The 20,111-nt window shown below is 39.8% G+C and overlaps 1 protein-coding gene across 5 annotated transcripts in view; it reads right to left on the bottom strand.

Moving 5' to 3' along the window:
* Positions 1 to 19,675, bottom strand: part of TIMD4 (T cell immunoglobulin and mucin domain containing 4) — a 38,750-nt gene extending 19,075 nt beyond the window's left edge. For 2 of the 5 annotated variants that reach the window (XM_047868821.1, XM_047871960.1), the window contains exons 1-5: positions 11,817 to 11,920; positions 7,293 to 7,631; positions 4,728 to 4,955; positions 3,279 to 3,362; positions 1,870 to 1,953 (exon numbers count right to left, since the gene is read on the bottom strand). In XM_047868821.1, coding sequence (XP_047724777.1) covers positions 1,870 to 1,953; positions 3,279 to 3,362; positions 4,728 to 4,955; positions 7,293 to 7,631; positions 11,817 to 11,874 — 793 coding nt within the window. In that variant the 5' untranslated portion in view covers positions 11,875 to 11,920. Of the gene's footprint in view, positions 1 to 1,869; positions 1,954 to 3,278; positions 3,363 to 4,727; positions 4,956 to 7,292; positions 7,632 to 11,816; positions 11,921 to 19,034; positions 19,129 to 19,492 lie in introns of those variants that run through there. The other 3 variants (XM_047869506.1, XM_047870344.1, XM_047871176.1) reach the window with 3 other exon arrangements.
* Positions 19,676 to 20,111: the final 436 nt, after the last annotated feature.

Here is a 20,111-nt window from a genome sequence, read left to right as displayed (position 1 = left end):
ATAAAATAATATCTAAGAGCTTGGACTCAGAGCTAGACTTCCTGCATCAGGAACCTGAGAGCAGTGTGGCCTTGGGAAAGTTGCACAAAATAGGGGTATGAGCATCTGCTAAAAAGGAATTGAATGAAGTGGCCCATGAGAACAGCTTCGCACTGCACCACATATAATATGCATTCAATAAGTCCTGGTTTCTTCCATAATGAGTAAAGGTTACACAGAGATAGACCTTCTTACAGCAAGCTCCTTCTCAGCAATGCAGCCTCTAGATGTTGCTGCAAATATTCTCTCTCCTCCAGGATTTATCAAGGAGGAGTGAAATAACAATTATCTGGGGTATTACAGAAGAGGGTGAAACATCAAGATGACCTCTTGTTTCCTTGCAGTTGAATGTAAAATAGCCTGAGATTTAAATGGAATGAATGATAACATTTTGAGAACTCCTTGCCCACTCTCCATCATTTTTCTCGTTGCTACCTTCTCTTCTGCCAGGAAACAGCCCCCGCTTTTACCCCACGCCACAGACAAAGAAGGTTTGGATCTTTGGCATCTAGCTTCACCTAAGTTAACAACAACTAGTCCAAATTTCCCGTCTTCCCGCTGAATGAGGTAGCGCCAAAAAAAAAAAAAAAAAAAAAAAAAAAAAGCCAAAACTTTTCAACATTAGGTCACCCTTGCATTTCACCTTGATTTATAGTCTTCCTTCAAAATGTATCCTCTTTCCACTTACTCTTGCCCATCCTCTCCAATTCTCTTTGCTGAGCCTTTGTGAGTGATGTTACACTGCCTCCTTCACAGAGTTACGGGACCATTGTTTGGCTAATAAACATATGGAAAGACACTCAAATGCCTTGTTAATCAACAAAAAATGAGACAACAAAAAATCAACAACAAAAAAATGGGACAGAATTTTCTTCTCAGGAGATTGAAAAAAATTTAAATAAATGGTCATATCAAGTATAGGGGAGATGTAGGAAAGCAGACACTGTGGGTGGGAAAATAAATTGGCAAAGCCTTTCCAGAAGACAATTTTGTAATGGTTAGTAAACTTAAAGTGTACATTTCTTTCAGCCTAGGATTTCTCCTTCTTAGTCACCACCCTAGACCATTAGACATAGACACTTAAGGAAGCTCTCACATACAAGGATGCCCCTGCAAACTACTTATGGTAATGAAATATTAGGACACCTCAATGTCCCTTCGTGGGCATTGGATATTATAAGTATCCACAGTATAAAATTCTATACAGCAATTTAACATAATGATATATATCTACATGGACTGGAAAGGAAAGTAGTCCAGTATATAATGCTAGGTAAATAAACAAAATACAGAAGGCTGCATACAGTATAATAGAATTTTTTTTAATTCACACAAAAGAACAAAACTGCATATTTCTATACACACACATAAGGAAATAGAAAAAGATCTAGGAATGGTCCTCTTTAACTAATAGCAGTGATTATATCACAGGAAGGGCTGGGATTAAAGACAGGGAGTCAAAGAGATTTTTTTCCTACTTTTTATGTATCCCTAACAAAAATACATTAGTGTAATATTTGTGTAATTTACAATAAATTACTAATTTTTTTTAAATGAATGGATGATTTTCTGGCAATTCTAGCTTCAAGACAGAAACAACTAAGGAAGAAGGGGAATCCCAACACAGGGGTTTCAGAAAAGAGGCAGAAGAGGGAAGAAGCAAACATGGCTGCTATTAGCTGGTTTCACTTTCCCAGCTTGTGGGAAGATGTAGGATGTGACCACAGTGGAACCAAAATAGCCAAATCCCAAGACAAACAGGCAGATGGCAGATGACAGATTGTTCCCACGGTCAAAGACAAAATCACCCTCACGAGCACAGCCCCTTACCTCTTGGCTGAGGAAAAGTCACTGACTCACTCATTTCCCACATTGATGTCTGGGATGTTGACTGGAGACCCCAACCTTCAGATTCTGAAAAAAACAAAACAAAACAAAACAAAAGAAAAACAAAAACAAAACAAAAACAAAACAAAACAAAGGAAAAGAGAAAACAAACTTAGGTAAAAACTTGTCTTTTTTATTTTTGGTGCCCCACTGTCCCCTAAACTAACTTCTGTCATAAAAAAAATAAAAGTAGAATGGGGTGCCTGGGTGGCTCAGTTGGTTGAGCATCTGACACCTCAGAGCTTGGAGCCTGCTTCAGATTCTGTGTCTCCCTCTCTCTCTGCCCCTCCCCCACTCATGCTCTGTCTCTCTCTCTGTCAAAAATAAATAAACGTTAAAAAAATATCTTTTTTAAATAAAAAATAATAATAAAAGAAGAAGAAGAGCTAATGTTTACAGAGCATTCATTTCATGCTGTTCTAAGTGATCTACAAGTATCCTCTCATTTAATCTTCAGAAAGAGACACAGGATAGGTGTTATTATTATTCCCATTTTATCAATGAGGAAGCCAAGACCCAAAGAGGTTAAATAACTTTCCCAGAGTCATACAACAGTTAAGAAGTGGGTCTTGTACCCAGGCAGTGTAACACCAGAGCACACACCCTGTGCCATACTGCCTCCCTATATTGTACTAACACAAGAACAGATTCATTTATTTACCCCATAGATATCTGTTTTCTTCTACTTGACTATAAGCCCCATTAAGTAAAATCTGCCATTTGAGCACTTACTAACATGCCAGGCACTCACCTAAGGCCATTATATCCATGAAGTTATTCAACTCTCCAACTCACCTGGGAAATCAGCCGAGGCCAGAAACCCCTGGCAAAAAGGAATAAAACAGAGAGCCCAGCCTGGGCACTTCTCTCTAGCACCCCCCATGGATGTAAATCGTGCCTTATTTTAGGGTATTCCCTGCCCTTGGACCCCTATTAAATACCTAAAGAAGTCTTGATTGATGAAAGGTCACATGAATGAATTTCTCTCTCTACTATAGAAAGCCAATGATCAAGTGAGGACGTCCCTCAAGGAAGTCAACAAAGATCATTGTACTGGGAATTAGGATGAGATGGCTAAGCACTGCCTCACCTGGAATGGAAAGGCAAATATTCCAGAAATGTGCTACCATGAGGAATTGCTTAAACAAATCAAGGTCAGTCTCTCTCCCCACCCCCCTTTCTCTCTCAAAGCCACAAGAATGAATGAACCACAAATGTGGTCCAATTTGTCCTAGATAGGGTTCATGGCACACAGGACCCAAAATTCATCTTCAATTATCTCATTCAATAGCATTTTACTCTCCTCAACCTAAGAAATGAGGAAAAGAAAGAGAAAGAAAGTGTCCTCATACCTCTGGATGTAAGCAAGGCAATGTTTCCAGAGGTCACCTCGGTGCTTCTCTCAGAGTCACTGGAGAGAAAGAAACTTTCTGATTCTGGAATATAAAAAAAGTTTGATGAAAGAGAGCTGCAAAAATAAGTGTTTGTGCCAAGTGGTGGGATCCAGGGCTATTTTTATACTTGTCTTTGCGCCTTTTTATATATTTCAGGTTTTCTTCAAGGATTGCGAGTAATTTTTTAGGATCAAGAAAACTACAAATGTCATAGTTTAAGGTGATTATTTTAAACACCAAAAACAATTAAAAATACATACAAAAATTGGCTGGTTTATGGTTCATGAACTTTAGGTGACAACCCAGAGTATAACAGAATTAGCTGATTCAATATTATAAAGCTATTTAAATTATCCAGGCCTTACTGAGGCAGCTGAGACAGCTAAGAAAGCCTTCACACTATCTCTTAATGAGTTTCCAATAGCATTACCTTGGTATCAGAGGTTGAAACATGGTGGGCACTTTGATAAGCCCTATAAGTAATGAAGCTAGTAAGTCAGTGAGGGTCCAAGATGGAGGATCAAAAACGACTTGGGGGGGGAGGGGCAGGAAGGAAAGAAAAAGAAAAGAATGGAAGGGAGGGAGGAAGGGATTGAGAGAAGAAGGGAAGGAAAGAGGAAGGAAGAAACAAAGGTAGAACTAGTTCATCATCAAGGGATATTTTAAGGCATCTGGAGGCCTTTCCTCAACCAATCTCTAATGCCAAGGCAGAGACTTAACCCCTAGAAGAATAAAACTGGGGTCTGACCCCAGGTGACATATCCTAGCTGTTGCATAAATATCTCTAAGATTCCTGGAAGGTCAACTGGAGAACCAAAAAATCTGACTTTCAAAAAACAGAAAAAATAGGGGGCAAAAAAGGAAACCATAAAACAAAGAAAGGAACAGATTGATGAAACCACAACCTCACTCACACACACACACGCACATACATACAGTTATAAACTGAACTACATTCCCCAAAATTCATATGTTGAAATTCTAACCCCCAATACAGGAAATTGTGCCCTTATTTGGAGAAAGAAATAATTAAGTAAAATGAAGTTATATGGATGGACCCTAATTCAATATGACTGGTGTCCTTATGAGAAGATAAGATTAGGACAGAGACACAGAGGGAAGACCATGTGAAGACACAGAAAGAAGGTAGCCATTTATAAGCCAAGAAATCAGTCGTACTGACACCTTTGTCTCATACTTCTAGCCTCCAGAATTATGAGAAAATAAATTTCTGTTGTTTAAGCACCCTGCTCTGTGGCCTTTGTTATGACAACCCTAGCAAACCAGAATGCACACACACAAGGGCAAGTCTCTGAACTGCCCCATTCAGTAAAAGAACCCTGTTGCAAGGGACCCAAGATACATCTGACCAGCAGAAGGGAAAGAATGGCCAAATGTACCATGTACCTGTAGTGAAGGTGGGTGCTCCCATTGAAGGCTCAGTGGTCTCAAGAACTGGGGTTGCTTCAGGAAGAAAGGTTGATATTGTTGGGGGGCATGTGGTTGCCACAGCTGTGAGGGTAGTCTGAAGTGGTGTTCTGGTTGTGAGTTCAGGTGTAGTCACAGCTGTTGTTGGAAGCACAGCTATGGTTGTTGTCATGGCAGTAGTGGTTATTGGGCGCTTGGTTGTTGGAGCTGTAACCGATATAAGATACATTGTACAAATATATGTGAGATCTGTCCATTTCTCTGTTTCTGCTGCCCTCACCTGGTCCACTGGCCTGGACCACTGGAATGCCCATGAAAGTTGGGTTTCTTGCCCCTACTCTTGACCTTTCCAATATGCTTTTTACACATTGGCTAGAACAATCTTTTAAAATGACAAATAATTATGTTGGTCCCCTGCTTAAAAGATTTTACTGGGTCCTCCTTGCCCTTGAGATAAAGGACCCAACCCCAAAGTTGGCCCACAAAAATTCCACTTGATTTGGCTCTTTCTTTACAATCTCAGGTCTCCACTTTACTCCTCTCACTTGTCTCCAGCCCACTGGCTTTTCTTCACCTCTCTAAACAGTGACCTCACACTGGAGGGACTTTGTACCTGTTGCTTCTGAGCCTCTCTCTTCATTAGGCTGACTCCTACTGAACCCTCATGTCTCAGCTAAAAGGACACTGTTGTAAGGAGGTCACACATATTCTGCAATCAATTAGGTTTCTGGGTTTTGCACTCTATACTTTACCTTCACTTTTATTTTATGATTATGGTTTAACACCTGCTTCTCCCACCAGACTGTAAGCTCCATAAGGGAAAATCTGCTATTTATTTTGTTCTCTGCTACAAATCTAATACCTACCACAATGTTCGGCACATGGTAGATATTCCAAAAAGATTGCATAAGTGAGCAAATGAACAATTGCATCAAAAGTGAGCCCAAACATGAAATTTTAGTCAAGCAAGATGAAGAAGCTCAAGTTCTGTTGTACAACTCATACCTAAAGTTAACAATAATAAGTTGTATACTTGAAAATTTGTTAAGTGAGCAGAACTCACCATAGGTGCTCTTTCCACAATGAAATAAAATTAAAATCTGTAATAAAAATGAATCCAAGGTGTTCAACATGGGATGAGAATGTAGTCTCTTTCATATATTAATGACAAGTTCATGCCGACACCACTCACCCCCTAACATTTGAGTTTGGGTTCATCAGCCACAGTTATTCTACATATGCTACCATCTCTTAAATATGTCAAATTTTGATTAACTCTAACAGATTTCAGTGAGCTTGGAAATGACCCATAGATATTGAGTTCAACAAGTATTTTATAAAATAATAGCTGGTTATATCAGGCTTGAAAATAGAAGACTTGGATTAGCCTCATTTAACTTTAATAAAACTTCAGTAAATCAGAAAAATACCTTTTCTATCACAAAGTCGCTTTTAAAGAAAAATATACTAAAGTATATGAAAGTTCTGAAATAAGAAGCATCCACATAAGTCGTTCCCAAATTTTAGAGTGCATTGGTGTCACCTGAGAATTCTGTTAAACATGTGGCTATAAGCATATGATCCTGCCTTCCAAGATGCCTACCCAGTCAGGAACAAAGCACAAGAATCCCCCATCTTTTTTTTTTTAAGTTTATTTATTTATTTTGAGAGAGACGGAGAGAGCGTGAGTGGGGGAGGGGCAGAGAGAGAGAGAGAGAGAGAGAGAGAGAGAGAGAATCCCAAGCAGGCTCCATCCTGGAAGTGCAGAGCTGATGTAGGGTTTGAACTCACAAAACCATGAGATCATGACCTGAGCCAAAACCAAGAGTTGGACGCTCAGCTGACTGAGCCACTGAGGTGCCCCGATAACCCTCCATCTTTGATGCAGTTTGAACATAGAGCTTACTCTGAGAGACACCATTCCCAACAAGCAGGAAAGGTGATTACTGTTAGCATAATTCAACCAGAGGCTGCCTTCTATGCAGCTCAAATCTTTAAGAATCCCACCATATTCCAGTTTCATCAAAAGCAACTGACAGTAACAGACGGAAAGGCCACCTGAAAACTGCTATGATTGTCTCCAAGTCTCATGCCCTTTCCCCTTTGCTGGAAGTTGCAAACTTTGGCTTATGGGCTGAAGCTCACCCATGGACACATTTTATTTAATTTATATGGTATTTTTTAAAAAATCTTTGCCAACATATAAAAATCAATGTCATACACGTAAAAATTGCGAAATCTGAAAACACTGTGCACAAAGCAACAATCTCATAATAAGAAGCAGATGTCTTTTGCAGACTGACCCTCCAATTCACTGGTTCCCTTCCCATGCACCCCCCCACCCATTCATTGCTGTGGTCTTCTTGGCCCCCATGGGTATTTGCTCCATACTGTGCCTCCTCTAGTCATAGCAACACATCTTAAAATTAATCTGCCCCCTCGTGCTTAAGCACCTACAGCCTCCCCAACACCACCCAGTACATCCATTCCCCATTAACTGTTGAATCTATCCTTCCACAGACACAAGCCCCTTCATGTACACACCTCTCCTCAGCTGCAGGCGAATGTTCTTTTTCACGTCATTGAACCAGCCAGGGACCTCTATGCGGCAGCAGTATACACTGTTGTCACCTTCGTTGGTGTTCAAGATGGTCAAGGAGACATCGCCTTGTCGGATATTGCCCTGAAGTTCATATTTTGATGACTTCCTGGACAACACCGTCATCCCATCAGTGTGGAGAAGCTCATTGTTGCACTTGGATTTGGGACACGGGCCCTTGCCCCAGCACATGCTGTTGCTGTTTTCAGACCAGGATGAGTACTTACAGGGCAAGGTCACCGACTGACCCAAAAACCCTCTCACAGTCTCTGGTGCAGCTGGAACTGTGAGGAAAGATGAGAAAAATTAAGGCTGTGCAGTACTAAAATCTCTCAAATATACTGCATGATGTTTGTGCAGCTAGATGCTTCCAGAAAGATGAGAAGAGTCATTATATATATTTTTTAGCCTAAATTCTGATGTGCCCTTAGCCACTGCTGAGTCCCTAACTCCACACCCTTTTGTCTCCCAGTTACAGATAGCTGACCCACCTCATGGTCTGAACTCATCTCCAAAACAAGCCCTTTTTGCTGATTTAAAAACTCTGTTCTTGAGTACCATTTCAATAAGCCAAAAACTTTTCCAATGAAAAATCCAACTCTTTAATTCCACTAACTCATGTAAACACATCCAGAACTAGCACTCGACCCAGTGTATCCTCAATAAACAGTGGCCATGTACTGCTGACCTGACTGCTTGGGACTCCCTCCATTTTCAAACCCAGAGAATGCTGTGGCAGTAAGATAGGCTGTTGAACTACGTTCCATTGTCCTTCTCTCCTTTCAGTACTGGATCTAGAAATTGATTGCTCTGGACCATTTATTTGTTGCTAGAGAACATGAAGTTAGGTAGAGTTTGAATACTTTTTTAATGTTAAAACTGGAAAGAACCACAAGAATTAGAAAGAATGGCACCTATGCATAGAAAAATGCCAAGGGTTAGTTTTACTATATTAGTTGTGTGAGATGGAAGGTATCGCTATTTCTGAAATGAAGCAGTCCTATTTCCCAGCTTTGCCTGCTCATCAGCATGACCTGGGGAAGGTGTTGAAAGTGCAAATTTTATTGCCCAACCCTGAATCAGAATGTTTGAAGCCAAGGCCCATGGAAATTCTCCAGGTCATTCTGATATCACTTGCTAGTCACCCAGGATTTGAGAACCAGTGGACAAGCTCTTCTAAGATTACTTCCATCGCTAAGAATCTGTGAAACATTTTCACTACTGCAAATGTTAAGCCCACTGGGTTAATTGAGCATCAACAATTGTTCTAACGATTGCTGGTTCTAACCCTCCACTCCCAAAAAATGCTACTGAAGACAGGCTGAAGCTCCAGATCATCAGGACTCCACCTGCTTTCTCTAGGGTACGTAGGTCCTGCTTTGTTTTCTCCAAGGTACCTTCCTGTGAGATTCTACATTCACTGACTTTGTTGGCCCATTGGGCTAAGTTGTATAGCACATGCCCAAAAGTACCAGGTTCTTCTCTGACCCAGGTATCAGGAATGTCCCCATAACCCTCTCTAAAATAAGGTAAGCACAAACCAAATTCAGACACACCCTGAAATTTCAGACCCTGAAATCACAGTTTATTCATTTCATTGTAGTAGGAATGTTTCAGTGACCATAAATGCTCTAGAAGCATTGAAACCATGAAACAAGGAAAAATAAATACATAAGAAATTCATTGTCATCACCTTCAGCTCTATTACCAACAGAACATATGCACCTAAAACTAGCAACTTTCTCAATATGAGCTTATTCCTATGAATGTTTGGAAAATTAATTAAAAATATATGCAGGAATTATTTCTGCTGGAGATTAAACAGTTTGTTTTTCCAGTATCATACTATAGAAAGAGGCATCCTACTACTCAGTAAGAAAACACCCAATATAAACATTGACAGAAGACATAACAGGCATAGATAAAGAAATACAAGAAGCCAGTAAATTTTATCTGTAATACTGGCAAAAATTTAGAATGCCAATAATATCAAAGTTGGCCAGACAGGGACTCAGGAAATGACATAGACTATTGGAGTACACTGGAATGAAATGGGAGTTTAATTGGTATAGCCACACTGTGAGGCAATTTAGCAGTTTCCATTAATATTGAGTATGCGTGTATCCTAGCTAAGCCTTAGCAATTCCGTGCTTTGTTATCTACCCTACAAAAAGACATGTGCACAGGGAAATCTGTTTGCAAAAGTTTGCTGCAGCTTTCATATATATGTGAATGAAGTGAACAATGTATGTGGGGAACAGCAAAACTATGGCATATGCATTCCCTGGAAACATAATGAATTATTCATTCCATGCAATCATTCCAAGGTTATTAGAAGTAAATCTTTATCAGTTGACATGAAAACTCCAAGCCTTATTAATGTATGAAAAGGACAAATTCAAAACAACACATAAAATACAAAACCATCTTATAAAACAAATAAAACAGTTTGCATTTTTTTTTTGTCTGTGGGCACAGACATATGAAGGTATATGCATAGAAAAGTGTCTGGTGGGATATACACCCAACTCACTGTTCCAGTCACCTTTGCCATCAGAGGAAAGGAACTGGAGAAGGAGGGAGTAGTCAAAGGGATTTTAGCTTTATGATGCTGTTATTTTTTTCACCTGGGGTGTTTCTGTATTACTGACTGGATTAAAAATTAATATTTAAAAAAAGGAAGCAGGCACTTTGGTGTGGCAGAAAAACACCCATTAGGCTACAGCGTAAACTTCATTCTGCTAGTTACTGCTTTTGTGTTCTTGGGGGAAAGCCACAATAATCCTGACCTCATTATCATTGAAAGCAAGGGGGATATGTAATACTTGCTTCAGAAGTATTTTGGAGGTTTATATGCAATGAAGTATCAAATGCCACATGAAATTAATAAAGTATTAGTACAAGTAACCAAGCATTTCAGAATTTAGAAATAGGACAAGAAGCTCTTCCCTGCTGGTACAAAAGTATCTTGGAACAGAAGAATCACTGATAATCAAATTCCCTTTTTGGGAATTACCTAGGACGGTAGGTACAACCTAGGTTCTGTTGCCAGCTTTGTTCCTTCTCCAGGTGGTGACCTCAGGAAAGGCCCCTTCCCCAGTCAGGGTCCCATTTTCACTATTTACTGAGGAAAGGGTTTCATTCTGCATCTTTTAAGAGCATATCCAGTCCTGATTGATCCTTGCTGATTCTGAGCAATCACTCTCTTCTAAATTGGTCATTTTAGAAAAAGTACAAATGAAAAATGAACAAAAGACAGTTCTCTAGGTGCTGCTTCCTTCACATAGGATTGGAGAAGCCTACCCCATCAGTGTCCAGCCAGGAGCCGGAACATAGACTCCAGCAACCTTCAACACAAGGTAAACCTCCACACCTCAACTACTCAGAACAAGATAAAGACCACTGAAAACACTGATAAAGAAAGTGACAGGGATTGCCTTCATTCCATTAATTCCTACAGAGTATCTAGGAAGAGAGGCAGTTAAATGATCAATTACTACAGGGTGACAAGTTCTCTGATGGATGACTTCATGGAAGATAGGAATTCATAGCAGAAACACCTCACCCCGTCCAGAGGCTCAGAGTGCTCAGGAAAAGCCTGACTTGGGTGGAGACCTGATAATGCATGTAGTTACTGAGAAAAGAAAGGCAGGATGAAAAACAGCATGGCAAAGGTTTGAAGGGTAGAGAGAACACATTTGTTTTCCTTGGAATGGAAGTGCTTTTGCGGGCAGCACACTTGAGAGATCATTTGCAAATAGCTACTAACTTTGAAAACTGCTAGGGATATTAGATACTGTCTAGTTCTAGAATCATGGATTGTTCAAACTGGTCTTATCTGGCTCCCTCATTTCATACATAGAAGAGCCAGAGCAATTTAGACATGTTTCCATTGTTAATGACTAGTGACTGAGACCACTGCAGCTCAGTGAGGAGCATTTTGCCCAAGGCTGCCAGGACACAGAAGTCTAAACTGGCCCAGAATGAGTGTGTACACTTGCATCACCCAAAACTTGGACACAACAAACCTCACCTTCTGGTGAGGGATGAAGCGTCATACCCAGCAAAAGAAGACAAACAAAAAGCAAACCAAAACCACTGAAAATAAAGAGAAAAATACAAATTATAATAAGAGCTCTGCAGAAGAATTCCCGTGGCTCCAACTATGCTAATAACACCTGCAGAGGAAATTTCTTTTCCCCATTTCATCTGACCCTTTATTTTGTGTTTCTTCTTAAGTTGTCATTTCTGATTTGAATACAAATTAGCCCACTGTAAAACTCTAAAACCAGTCTCAGGATAAAACCCTATATAACTAGAAAGGCAGAGACCCTCCAAAGAAGAAAATCTGGAAGGAATCAAGAATGAAGCAGGCTTCTGCTCTACTGAGGCCTGATCGGCTGTGAAAATCTATCACAGGATGCCAAGCTCTCCAGGGACTCCTGCATGGAAGGATTCAGAACACTTACTCAGAGAAAGCCGCCCAAGTTCAATCAGCAGCCAGAGAATAAGAGGCCCTTTGGACATTTTGACTGTTGGCAGGCCCCAGGAGTCAGTCTGTCTGTCCAAAGTCCATTTCTTATACTCTGGTTAGTGCTGACAGGGCAGGACCTTTTAGTTTCATTTCTCTTTCTGCCTCATAACCTTCCCTTTCCTCCCTCCTGAATAGTCTCCCTCAAGAGATGTATGATAAAATGTGCTGAGCTCTTTCTCCTGACCACCAGTGTATGTGGAAATGTGTGGACTGATAGTGAGGTTGCACCTGTATTCCTTTGTCCATACGTATCAAAGGATTTCCTACCCTGTGTGTTAGCATCCATGCATGTGCTTGTGTGTATGTGCATGTGTAAGCTGTGAATGAGCTACAGTCCTTCGCACTCCTGTGCAGCTTGTAGTAAAATGCAATGAACTCACCTCATTGGCTGCTATTTAAACATGGACTCCTCATAGGGGCCAAAGGAAAGTTAGACTGGAAATGGGCTCTGCTCCCTTTACCTGGTTCACCTGGTTCTCCATCACCTGGAACTTTGGCCCCTTTACTCTGATAACTGACAAACAAAAGCAATCAACCATCACATAAGACAAAATCACCATTAGAATTTACTAGACAAGGAAAGAAGAGTTCAATAGAGGAAGCATACTGTGGCCATTACAGGACATGCTCAGGTAACAAACAAGCCCAAGGTCAAGACCCAATTCTACCAGTTTTTAGTGAAGTCTTCATCACCTAATGATGAAGAGCATAAAAAATAGCTCATGAACCAGACTATAAGGCTTGGGTGAGATGATAGCCCTCTGGATTCTATAGCTTCAGTGATCTATCCAAGACCACAGAACCAGTTAGAGGAGGAATCAAATCAAACAGATATGTTTTCTAACATAGATTTAGGTCATCGTCATTGGTTACTGAATGTTTAGTTATATTCCAGGCACTCTACTACATGATACAGATGTATTATTTAATTCTCACAACACTAAGAAATAGGTATTTTTTCCCATTTAACAGACGAGGGAATGGAGGCTTAAGGGGGCTACATAAATGACATTGACAGTCAAGAAGGTGAAAACATGACTCAAGCCCAAGTGTCCCTGATCCCAAAATCCATGCTCTTGATCATGACACCCTCCTTCAACCTGTGGTCCTTAGGGAACCACAGCTATGAGACACACCATACCAGTGGCCGGCCAAATTACACCCAGCTCCAGAGAGGGAATTTAAGGATGCACAAATGCTCTAGATTTAAGAAAAAAATCCTCATTTGATTGTAACCAGCCAAATGAGTCTCAGACCTTCAACATTGCTCATAGTAAAAGTATTGGTGAAAATACAATACTGAATAAGTCTCTGCACTCAGAGAATCTAGTAAAACAGGGGGAAGGGATGAAAATAGAAGGATTCAGAGAAAATGTTCCCACTGACTACCGACTGAACTGTGGGATCCTCTTCCTAGGAAGCTGGGAGAGTTAGTTTCCAGACAAATTGGATAGCCCTAATAAAACACTTACAGATATTGATTATTTAGGTGCTCCCCGTTAATACCAACACAATTCCCTTTCAATAAAGCTACCAGTTCATGAGCCTCAGTCATGTATGCAGCATTCCTAATTAGTTTTTAGTGTGTCTTTTAAATATGAATAGGCAACTAAGGATCAGAGACATTTGGGGAAAATATTCAATATGAAAAAGATACAAAGACAACACCCAAGATGACTTTGTACTCACATGTCTAGGAAATTGATGGGATGACTAGAAGACCTAGTGGCTGGACAGGTACCCCTGTGCCTCCACATGGCCTTTCCACAAGACATCTTGGGCTTCCTTCAGTATAGCAGTCTCAAAGTAAATGAGTTTCTTACCTAGTATATGGTTTTCTCAAAAGTGAGCATTCCTCAGGGCTCCTGGGTGGCTCAGTCAGTTGAGTGTTTGACTTCAGCTCAGGTCATGATCTCACACTCCGTGAGTTCGAGCCCCATGTCAGGCTCTGTGCTGACAGCTCAGAGCCTGGAGCTTGCTTCAGATTCTGTGTCTCCCTCTCTCTGACCCTCCCCCATTCATGCTCTGTCTCTCTCTGTCTCAAAAATAAATAAAAACATTAAAAAAAAAAAGTGAGCATTCCGACAGACTCAGGAAGAACGGGCAAAGGTTATTACCTAAACTGACATGTGATTCAGTATTATTTCCACTGCATTCTATTGGTCAAGAAGAAGGCCATCCCAGGGGCGCCTGGGTGGCTTGGTTGGTTAAGCATCCAACTCTTGATTTCAGCTCAGGTCATGATGTGAGATTGAGCCCTGCGTAGGGCCCTGTGCTGAAAGTTCAGAATCTGGTTGGGATTCTCTCTCTCTATCCCTACCCCTCCCCTGCTCCTCCACTCACATGAACTCTCTATCAAATAAATAAACATTTAAAAAAAATAGAAGGCTATCCTGGATTCAAGTAGAAGGAACAATACAAGGGTGCGAATAGCAGGAAGTTCACTGGAGGTGAAGGGGAAGCATCTTTGCAGACTTGTTACCACAACAAGCAAACCAGGCTGGAGCAGAAGGACAGAGGAGTAAGGCTGGCGGTGGTAGTGGTGAGTGTAACTGATAGATCATCTCATGCATTTAGGTATTTTGAAAATAGATCAAGTCAGTCTTTGATAGAAAGGGCTTGAATCATTTAAGATGAATTTTGATAAACACTTGGGAAATTAAGAAAAGGAAAACAGTAGACAATTATTACAATCAGGAAACACTAAATATTGTACATGAAAGAATATGAAATTACAGTACATTTGCTCAATTGGAAAGATAGTTGTACAGTCATGATAATGTAAACTCTAGCTACTAGTTTAACACAAAATTGTGATAGGAGTACATTGGGAAGATGGGCAGAGAGGAAGGGGAATGGGGGTACTCACCCTTCAGGAGGTCAATAGACGGTAATCAAAATGGTCAATCAAACAGTAACAGTAAAAGCACATTATTAGTAATATGGAAGGAAAAAAAACAGAAGAAAAAAACTCAAAAGAATTTACATTTTATGGGAAGGAATAGGAAAGGTATTGGCTGTTTTTTTAGTTATAAGCCTTTTATAATAATTTTACTTTAAAAAATGTGTATATTGAGCACATCTCACATCCAGATCTTAGTTTCTAAATACCACTCACCAATAAAAGGAACCAGGTTCCTTGGAGAAATGTCTGGCTCTAGGACTGGGGCAGGAAATACTTAAAATGAGTCTGGAGCATCTTGTGCTAGAAAGTCTGAAAGTGCTCAAAAAGTAAATAAAAAGTAAAATCCACAATGATGTGATTGTTAAATGGACACAGGAGGCAACCAAAAAGCTACCCATGACCAAAGCAGGAACAACCCAAGTAACAATATAAACTAGAACTGGATTATAGCCCAAAGTATAAAATAAATGTTGATACTAATACAGTGATCAAATCAATAAATAAGCGAGAAAGGAGAGACAAATCTGTCCAAAAACATTCCAAATAATTTATGTAGTTACTTCCTCCTCAAAGGAAAGGTAGAACATAACTCCTATCCTTAATTGTAGGCTGAACACAGTGACTTCCTTCCCAAACTTCCAGTAAAGACAGTAAGAACAACAACTAACTTTACAGTGGAGAGATCTGGCAAACACTACCTCTTGCAGGTGATCAAGGCCAGCATCAACAGAGACAAGTCATGTTGATGGTTTGCACCCTTGACATGATGTGGTATAAATGGTACTTTACCCGTGTGGTAAATTCTTCTTCCCAAGAAACATCATCCCAGTACAATTATGAGAAAACCATCAAACACAGCCAAACTGAGGCAGGTTCTACAAAATATTTGACAAATACTTGTCAAAATGTCCAATGTCAGGGGCTCCTGGGTGGCTCAGTCATTTAAGCATCCAACTCTTGATTTCAGCTCATATCATGATCTCACGGTTTGTGAGATTGAGCCACGTGTTGGGCTCTGAGTTGATAGCACAGAGCCTGCTTGGGATTCTGTTACTCCCCCTCTCTCTCCATCCCTTCCCTACTCTTTCCTGTTCACGTTCTCACTCTTTCTCTCTCTTTCTCTTTCAAAATAAATTTTAAAAATCTTAAAAAACCGGCCAAGGTCATTAAAAAAACAAGGGAAAATCTGAAAAAATGTTACAGCGAAGAGGAACCTCAGGAGACATGACAACTAAATGTAATGTGGTATCCTAAATAGGCTCCTGGAAGAGAAAAAGGCCTTTAGGTGAAAATTAAGAAAATTTTAGACTTTGGTCAATAGTATTAATAGTATTAATATTGGCTTATTAACTGTTACAAGTATACCATTACCATAATGTAAGATGTTAATAATAGGGGAAACTAAGTGTGGGGTGTATGGGAACTATCTGTACAATCTTCATCATTTTTCTGTAAACCTAAGGCTATTCTAAAGTAAAGCATTTTTAATGCACATATGCTTTTATTTTAGAAATGCAAATTTTAATAATAATTTAGTATCTGTAAGGGGTCACACACTGGAACGAGAGGCTAAGCTTGGCTATCCCCTCTTCCTAAGTTAGGGTCCCTAGACGGTCTTCATCCTAATATTGGATGCTCAATTTGTATTACTGTATTAAAGTATATTATTCTTCAGAGAGGGCCATAACAGTTTTAGGTAATTCATGTCTTTACCACCTTCCTCTACATATGGAGGTTTGCACCTGGAGAGCCGGTCCTCCCTCATTTTTAGTCAGTGCAGTTTAGATGGTATTGATTTCATTCATAGCCATGGTGTTTGGATCAAGGATGAACAATTGATCCGAATAAAGCCAAGGATACACAACCTTGACACATTTACTAGAATTTTTGAGTTCTAGTTCCCTATTTTCCACTGATTTTTCAGCTATAAGGATATGGGCCTGAATCCAAAGTTATCCATTATGCCACTAATGGGTGAAGCCTGCCTGATGAGAGAACCAATTAGGTGAAGGCAAGTGGAGAAATAGAGAATCCTAGGTCCTTGACAAGGTTTGAACCTCTGAAACAAGACACGTCAATGTGCCAACAAATGTCCTTTTGAAATAAAGCCGGTTTGTGTGGGGTCTTCAGTCATTTGGAATCAAAAGACCTATGTTCTTAAATCTAGAAGAACTTCTATATCATGGTAATTCAGATGGATGGCTAAGGTTTTTCCAATCATAAGAGTTTTCCAATCATAAGAGTTTACTCTCAACTATGTGCTTCACCAAATACCTGCTTTCACCCTGACATTTCAATCATTCAGCAAGTGGCTTGTCAATCTATTTACTTTTGGCATGTGGAATTCTGCTAGGTTCTGGGGATAAAGACAAATAAGGCATAGATCCTACTCTTAAGAATATGACAGTTTCAAATTTTAAGCAGAGGAGGTATTATTTAAATTACTACTTAAAGATAAGGCTGTTGGAAGCCAAAAGATAAAAGACTGTTAAGTGATATGAAGAAAACAGAATCCATGTTTTCTAATAAAGAGTTCTTTGTGGTAAACAATACTTCCTTTATGGTAAATGAAGTTAAATGTAATCCCACTCATTCATTTTTATTTGTTCATTTCTTCATTAGTTATAGAAGAGGTCAGCAAACTATTGCCCATTGACCAGATCCCACCCACCACCCATCTTTGTAAATAAAGTTATCTTGCAACACTGCCATGCCCATATGTTTACATATTGTTTATGGCTGCTTTCACGCTACAATGGCAGAGTTGAGTAAATGCAACAGATACTGTATTGCCCACAAAGCTAAAAATATTTACCATCTGGTCTTAACAGAAAGAGTTCACCAACCTTTGGACTATATATGGAATTCATGCTATGTGCCATGTACTGTGCTAAACACTGAGACAGCAGTATGAGACCAGCCACTCTTATCCTCAATAAGTTCACAAGCTGGTGTCTCCTACTGGCAGACAAGCAAGTTAATAGACAATATAGCACGGTGTGATAAGGAAAGGACAGAATAGTAAGGGAGTGTTGAAAAAAGATCCCTAGCCCAGTCTTGAAGATGGAAAAAGAGTCAAGAACACTTTTTAAATATAGACCTCAAGGATATTGGAGAGGATTGGGGCAGCATAGAAAAGAATTTCCAGCAGGACAAAGAACATGTAAAAGCTCAGTGACTATAACAGCGAGGCATTTTAGACTAACTGAAGAATTTAAGCTTCACAGGTCTTTATCATAGTATTCAAAAGTAAATGTAAAACTTAAATGCTCTGACCAAAAAAAAAAAAAAAAAAAAAAAGTAAATGAACAGATGAAATAAAACAGGGCTATGTGTAGACTAACACTGAGACAATGTAGTGATCTGAGGATTATGATTGGTGTGTGTGTGTAAATTTCTCTATGGCTGGACCTCAAATCAGGAGGGAAAAAGTGCAAATGAGGGGATGGGGACACAGGCCAAGGGCAGATCATAAAAGACCTGATAAGCCACATGAAGGAGGGCACTGTCTGAGGGCCAAGAGGAATCCATCTTTTGTGGATGATTACTGAGCCTGTTAGTAAAACCTATAAAAGAAAGAATTCCACAAACGGGAGCATTTTCATTAAAATGTGCCTAGAACTAAGTTGTCACATCTCTAAATCTCCTCCAGCTTTGACAGTTTATGACTACATATTCTGTTAGGTCAGGAAATGACTTCAACCTGGGAAAGGATATTTTCTGAGTTCTTTTATTGAGGTAGAAGGACAGCCTCTCTTGCTCATTGTCAACCATGGGAGCCTATTTAGCAAGCTTCCTCTCACTCTATGACCCCTGCATCAACTTCTTTATTTTCTATGGGATGGGAAATCGCACTGCCTGGGTTCCATCTTGACCACATACTAGCTGTATGGCTATGAACAATTTACTCAATGTCTCTGTGCTCAATTAACCTTCTATAAAATAGAGATGGTAGTACCTATAGCTTGGATTGCTATGAACACTAAATGAGATGGCCTATGGAAAGCATTTAGCAGAGTACCATGCAGATAGTGAACCCCCCAAAATATTAGTTATTATTCAAGTAGTTATTATTCAGGTAGAGTTAGAAGAACACAAAAGACAGAATGACCTATTGTAGTGGATATATCTTGTTCAACATCCCTTCCTTTGTGGAACCAACCCTTTTTTAATCTATATGGATCCAGTCTGGCATATGATTAGGGTGGGCATATGCCTTAGGTATAGCCATTCATTTTAACCCATTACCTTGTGGGGACTGATATAAGGCAAATAAAATAGACTGGTTTGCTTGTCAAAGCTGATTCAGTCAGAGACATGCAGATCCATGGAACCTTGAAATCTTGGGAGAAAAAAAAAGGCAAGTAAAGAAAGGATCGCTAATTTATTCATCAATCTAAAGCTTGATATGTGTGGTCACACCTCAGCTTTCATACTTCCTTCCAAGTAGTCAGTTCTACTTCTGTACAGCCCTAGTTGTTAGGGAAATAAAAAGGAATTAATATTCACTAAATTGTGGCTATGTGCTAAGCACTGTGCTGGGTGTTGTTCACACATAATCCCAACAAATATAAAAAATATATCTTTTGAACTACAAGGAAAAAGGGATTAAAATACAGCTCTTCTTGCCTAGTATGTTAGTTAGAACTTATTTGAGGACAAGAACAGAGGTTCACTAATATTGCCCCAAGGAAGAAGTAACTCACGACAAGAGCACACATGGTCTGGAATCAATACCCCATTAGGAATCTCCAAGGCATCACTTTCTCTGCTCTTCTTTTATGTATCTCTGCCTCTCTCTGAAACTCTCCCCATGACCAACTTCCTCATGATTTCAGCTTGCTCATGGTATGTATTATACAACCCAGCCCCAAATCCTTTCAGCTCAACTCTCAACTCAGCTCTCTGAGCTCACTGACTTATTATCTCAATTCTAAATTCCAAATTCCAAATTCTTGAAAGAGAACTCCAGTCCCTTAAGTTCTCATTTTCTATGGTAGGCCCAGGCTATAGTTCAAAGGCAGATTGGTAGTTGGCTATCCTAGGATCAGCCTTGTCCATGAGGAGAAAGGGTCCACTGTGCAGAACTCAGTCATTCCATTTGTAATTTAGGAAATTGGAGCTATGGATGGGGTACAGTCCCTCAGAAGTGGCTGGGGTAGACAGGCAAAGACTAAGAACTCTAATACAAATAAGAATTTGTGTATTAGTTGGTCACCAAAATAGTCCATTGAATCACCTGGGAATCCATTCAACTGTGCATAACAGAAATTCCAATCAACAGAAGCCTGAATATTTAAGGTGTTTGTTTTTCCTCTCATAACA

This window comes from Prionailurus viverrinus, chromosome A1, assembly GCF_022837055.1.
Source record: "Prionailurus viverrinus isolate Anna chromosome A1, UM_Priviv_1.0, whole genome shotgun sequence".
NCBI classification, from domain to species: Eukaryota; Metazoa; Chordata; class Mammalia; order Carnivora; family Felidae; genus Prionailurus; species Prionailurus viverrinus.
Note: the sequence above shows the minus strand (reverse complement) of the source record. Positions and strands in the feature narration are given on the sequence as shown.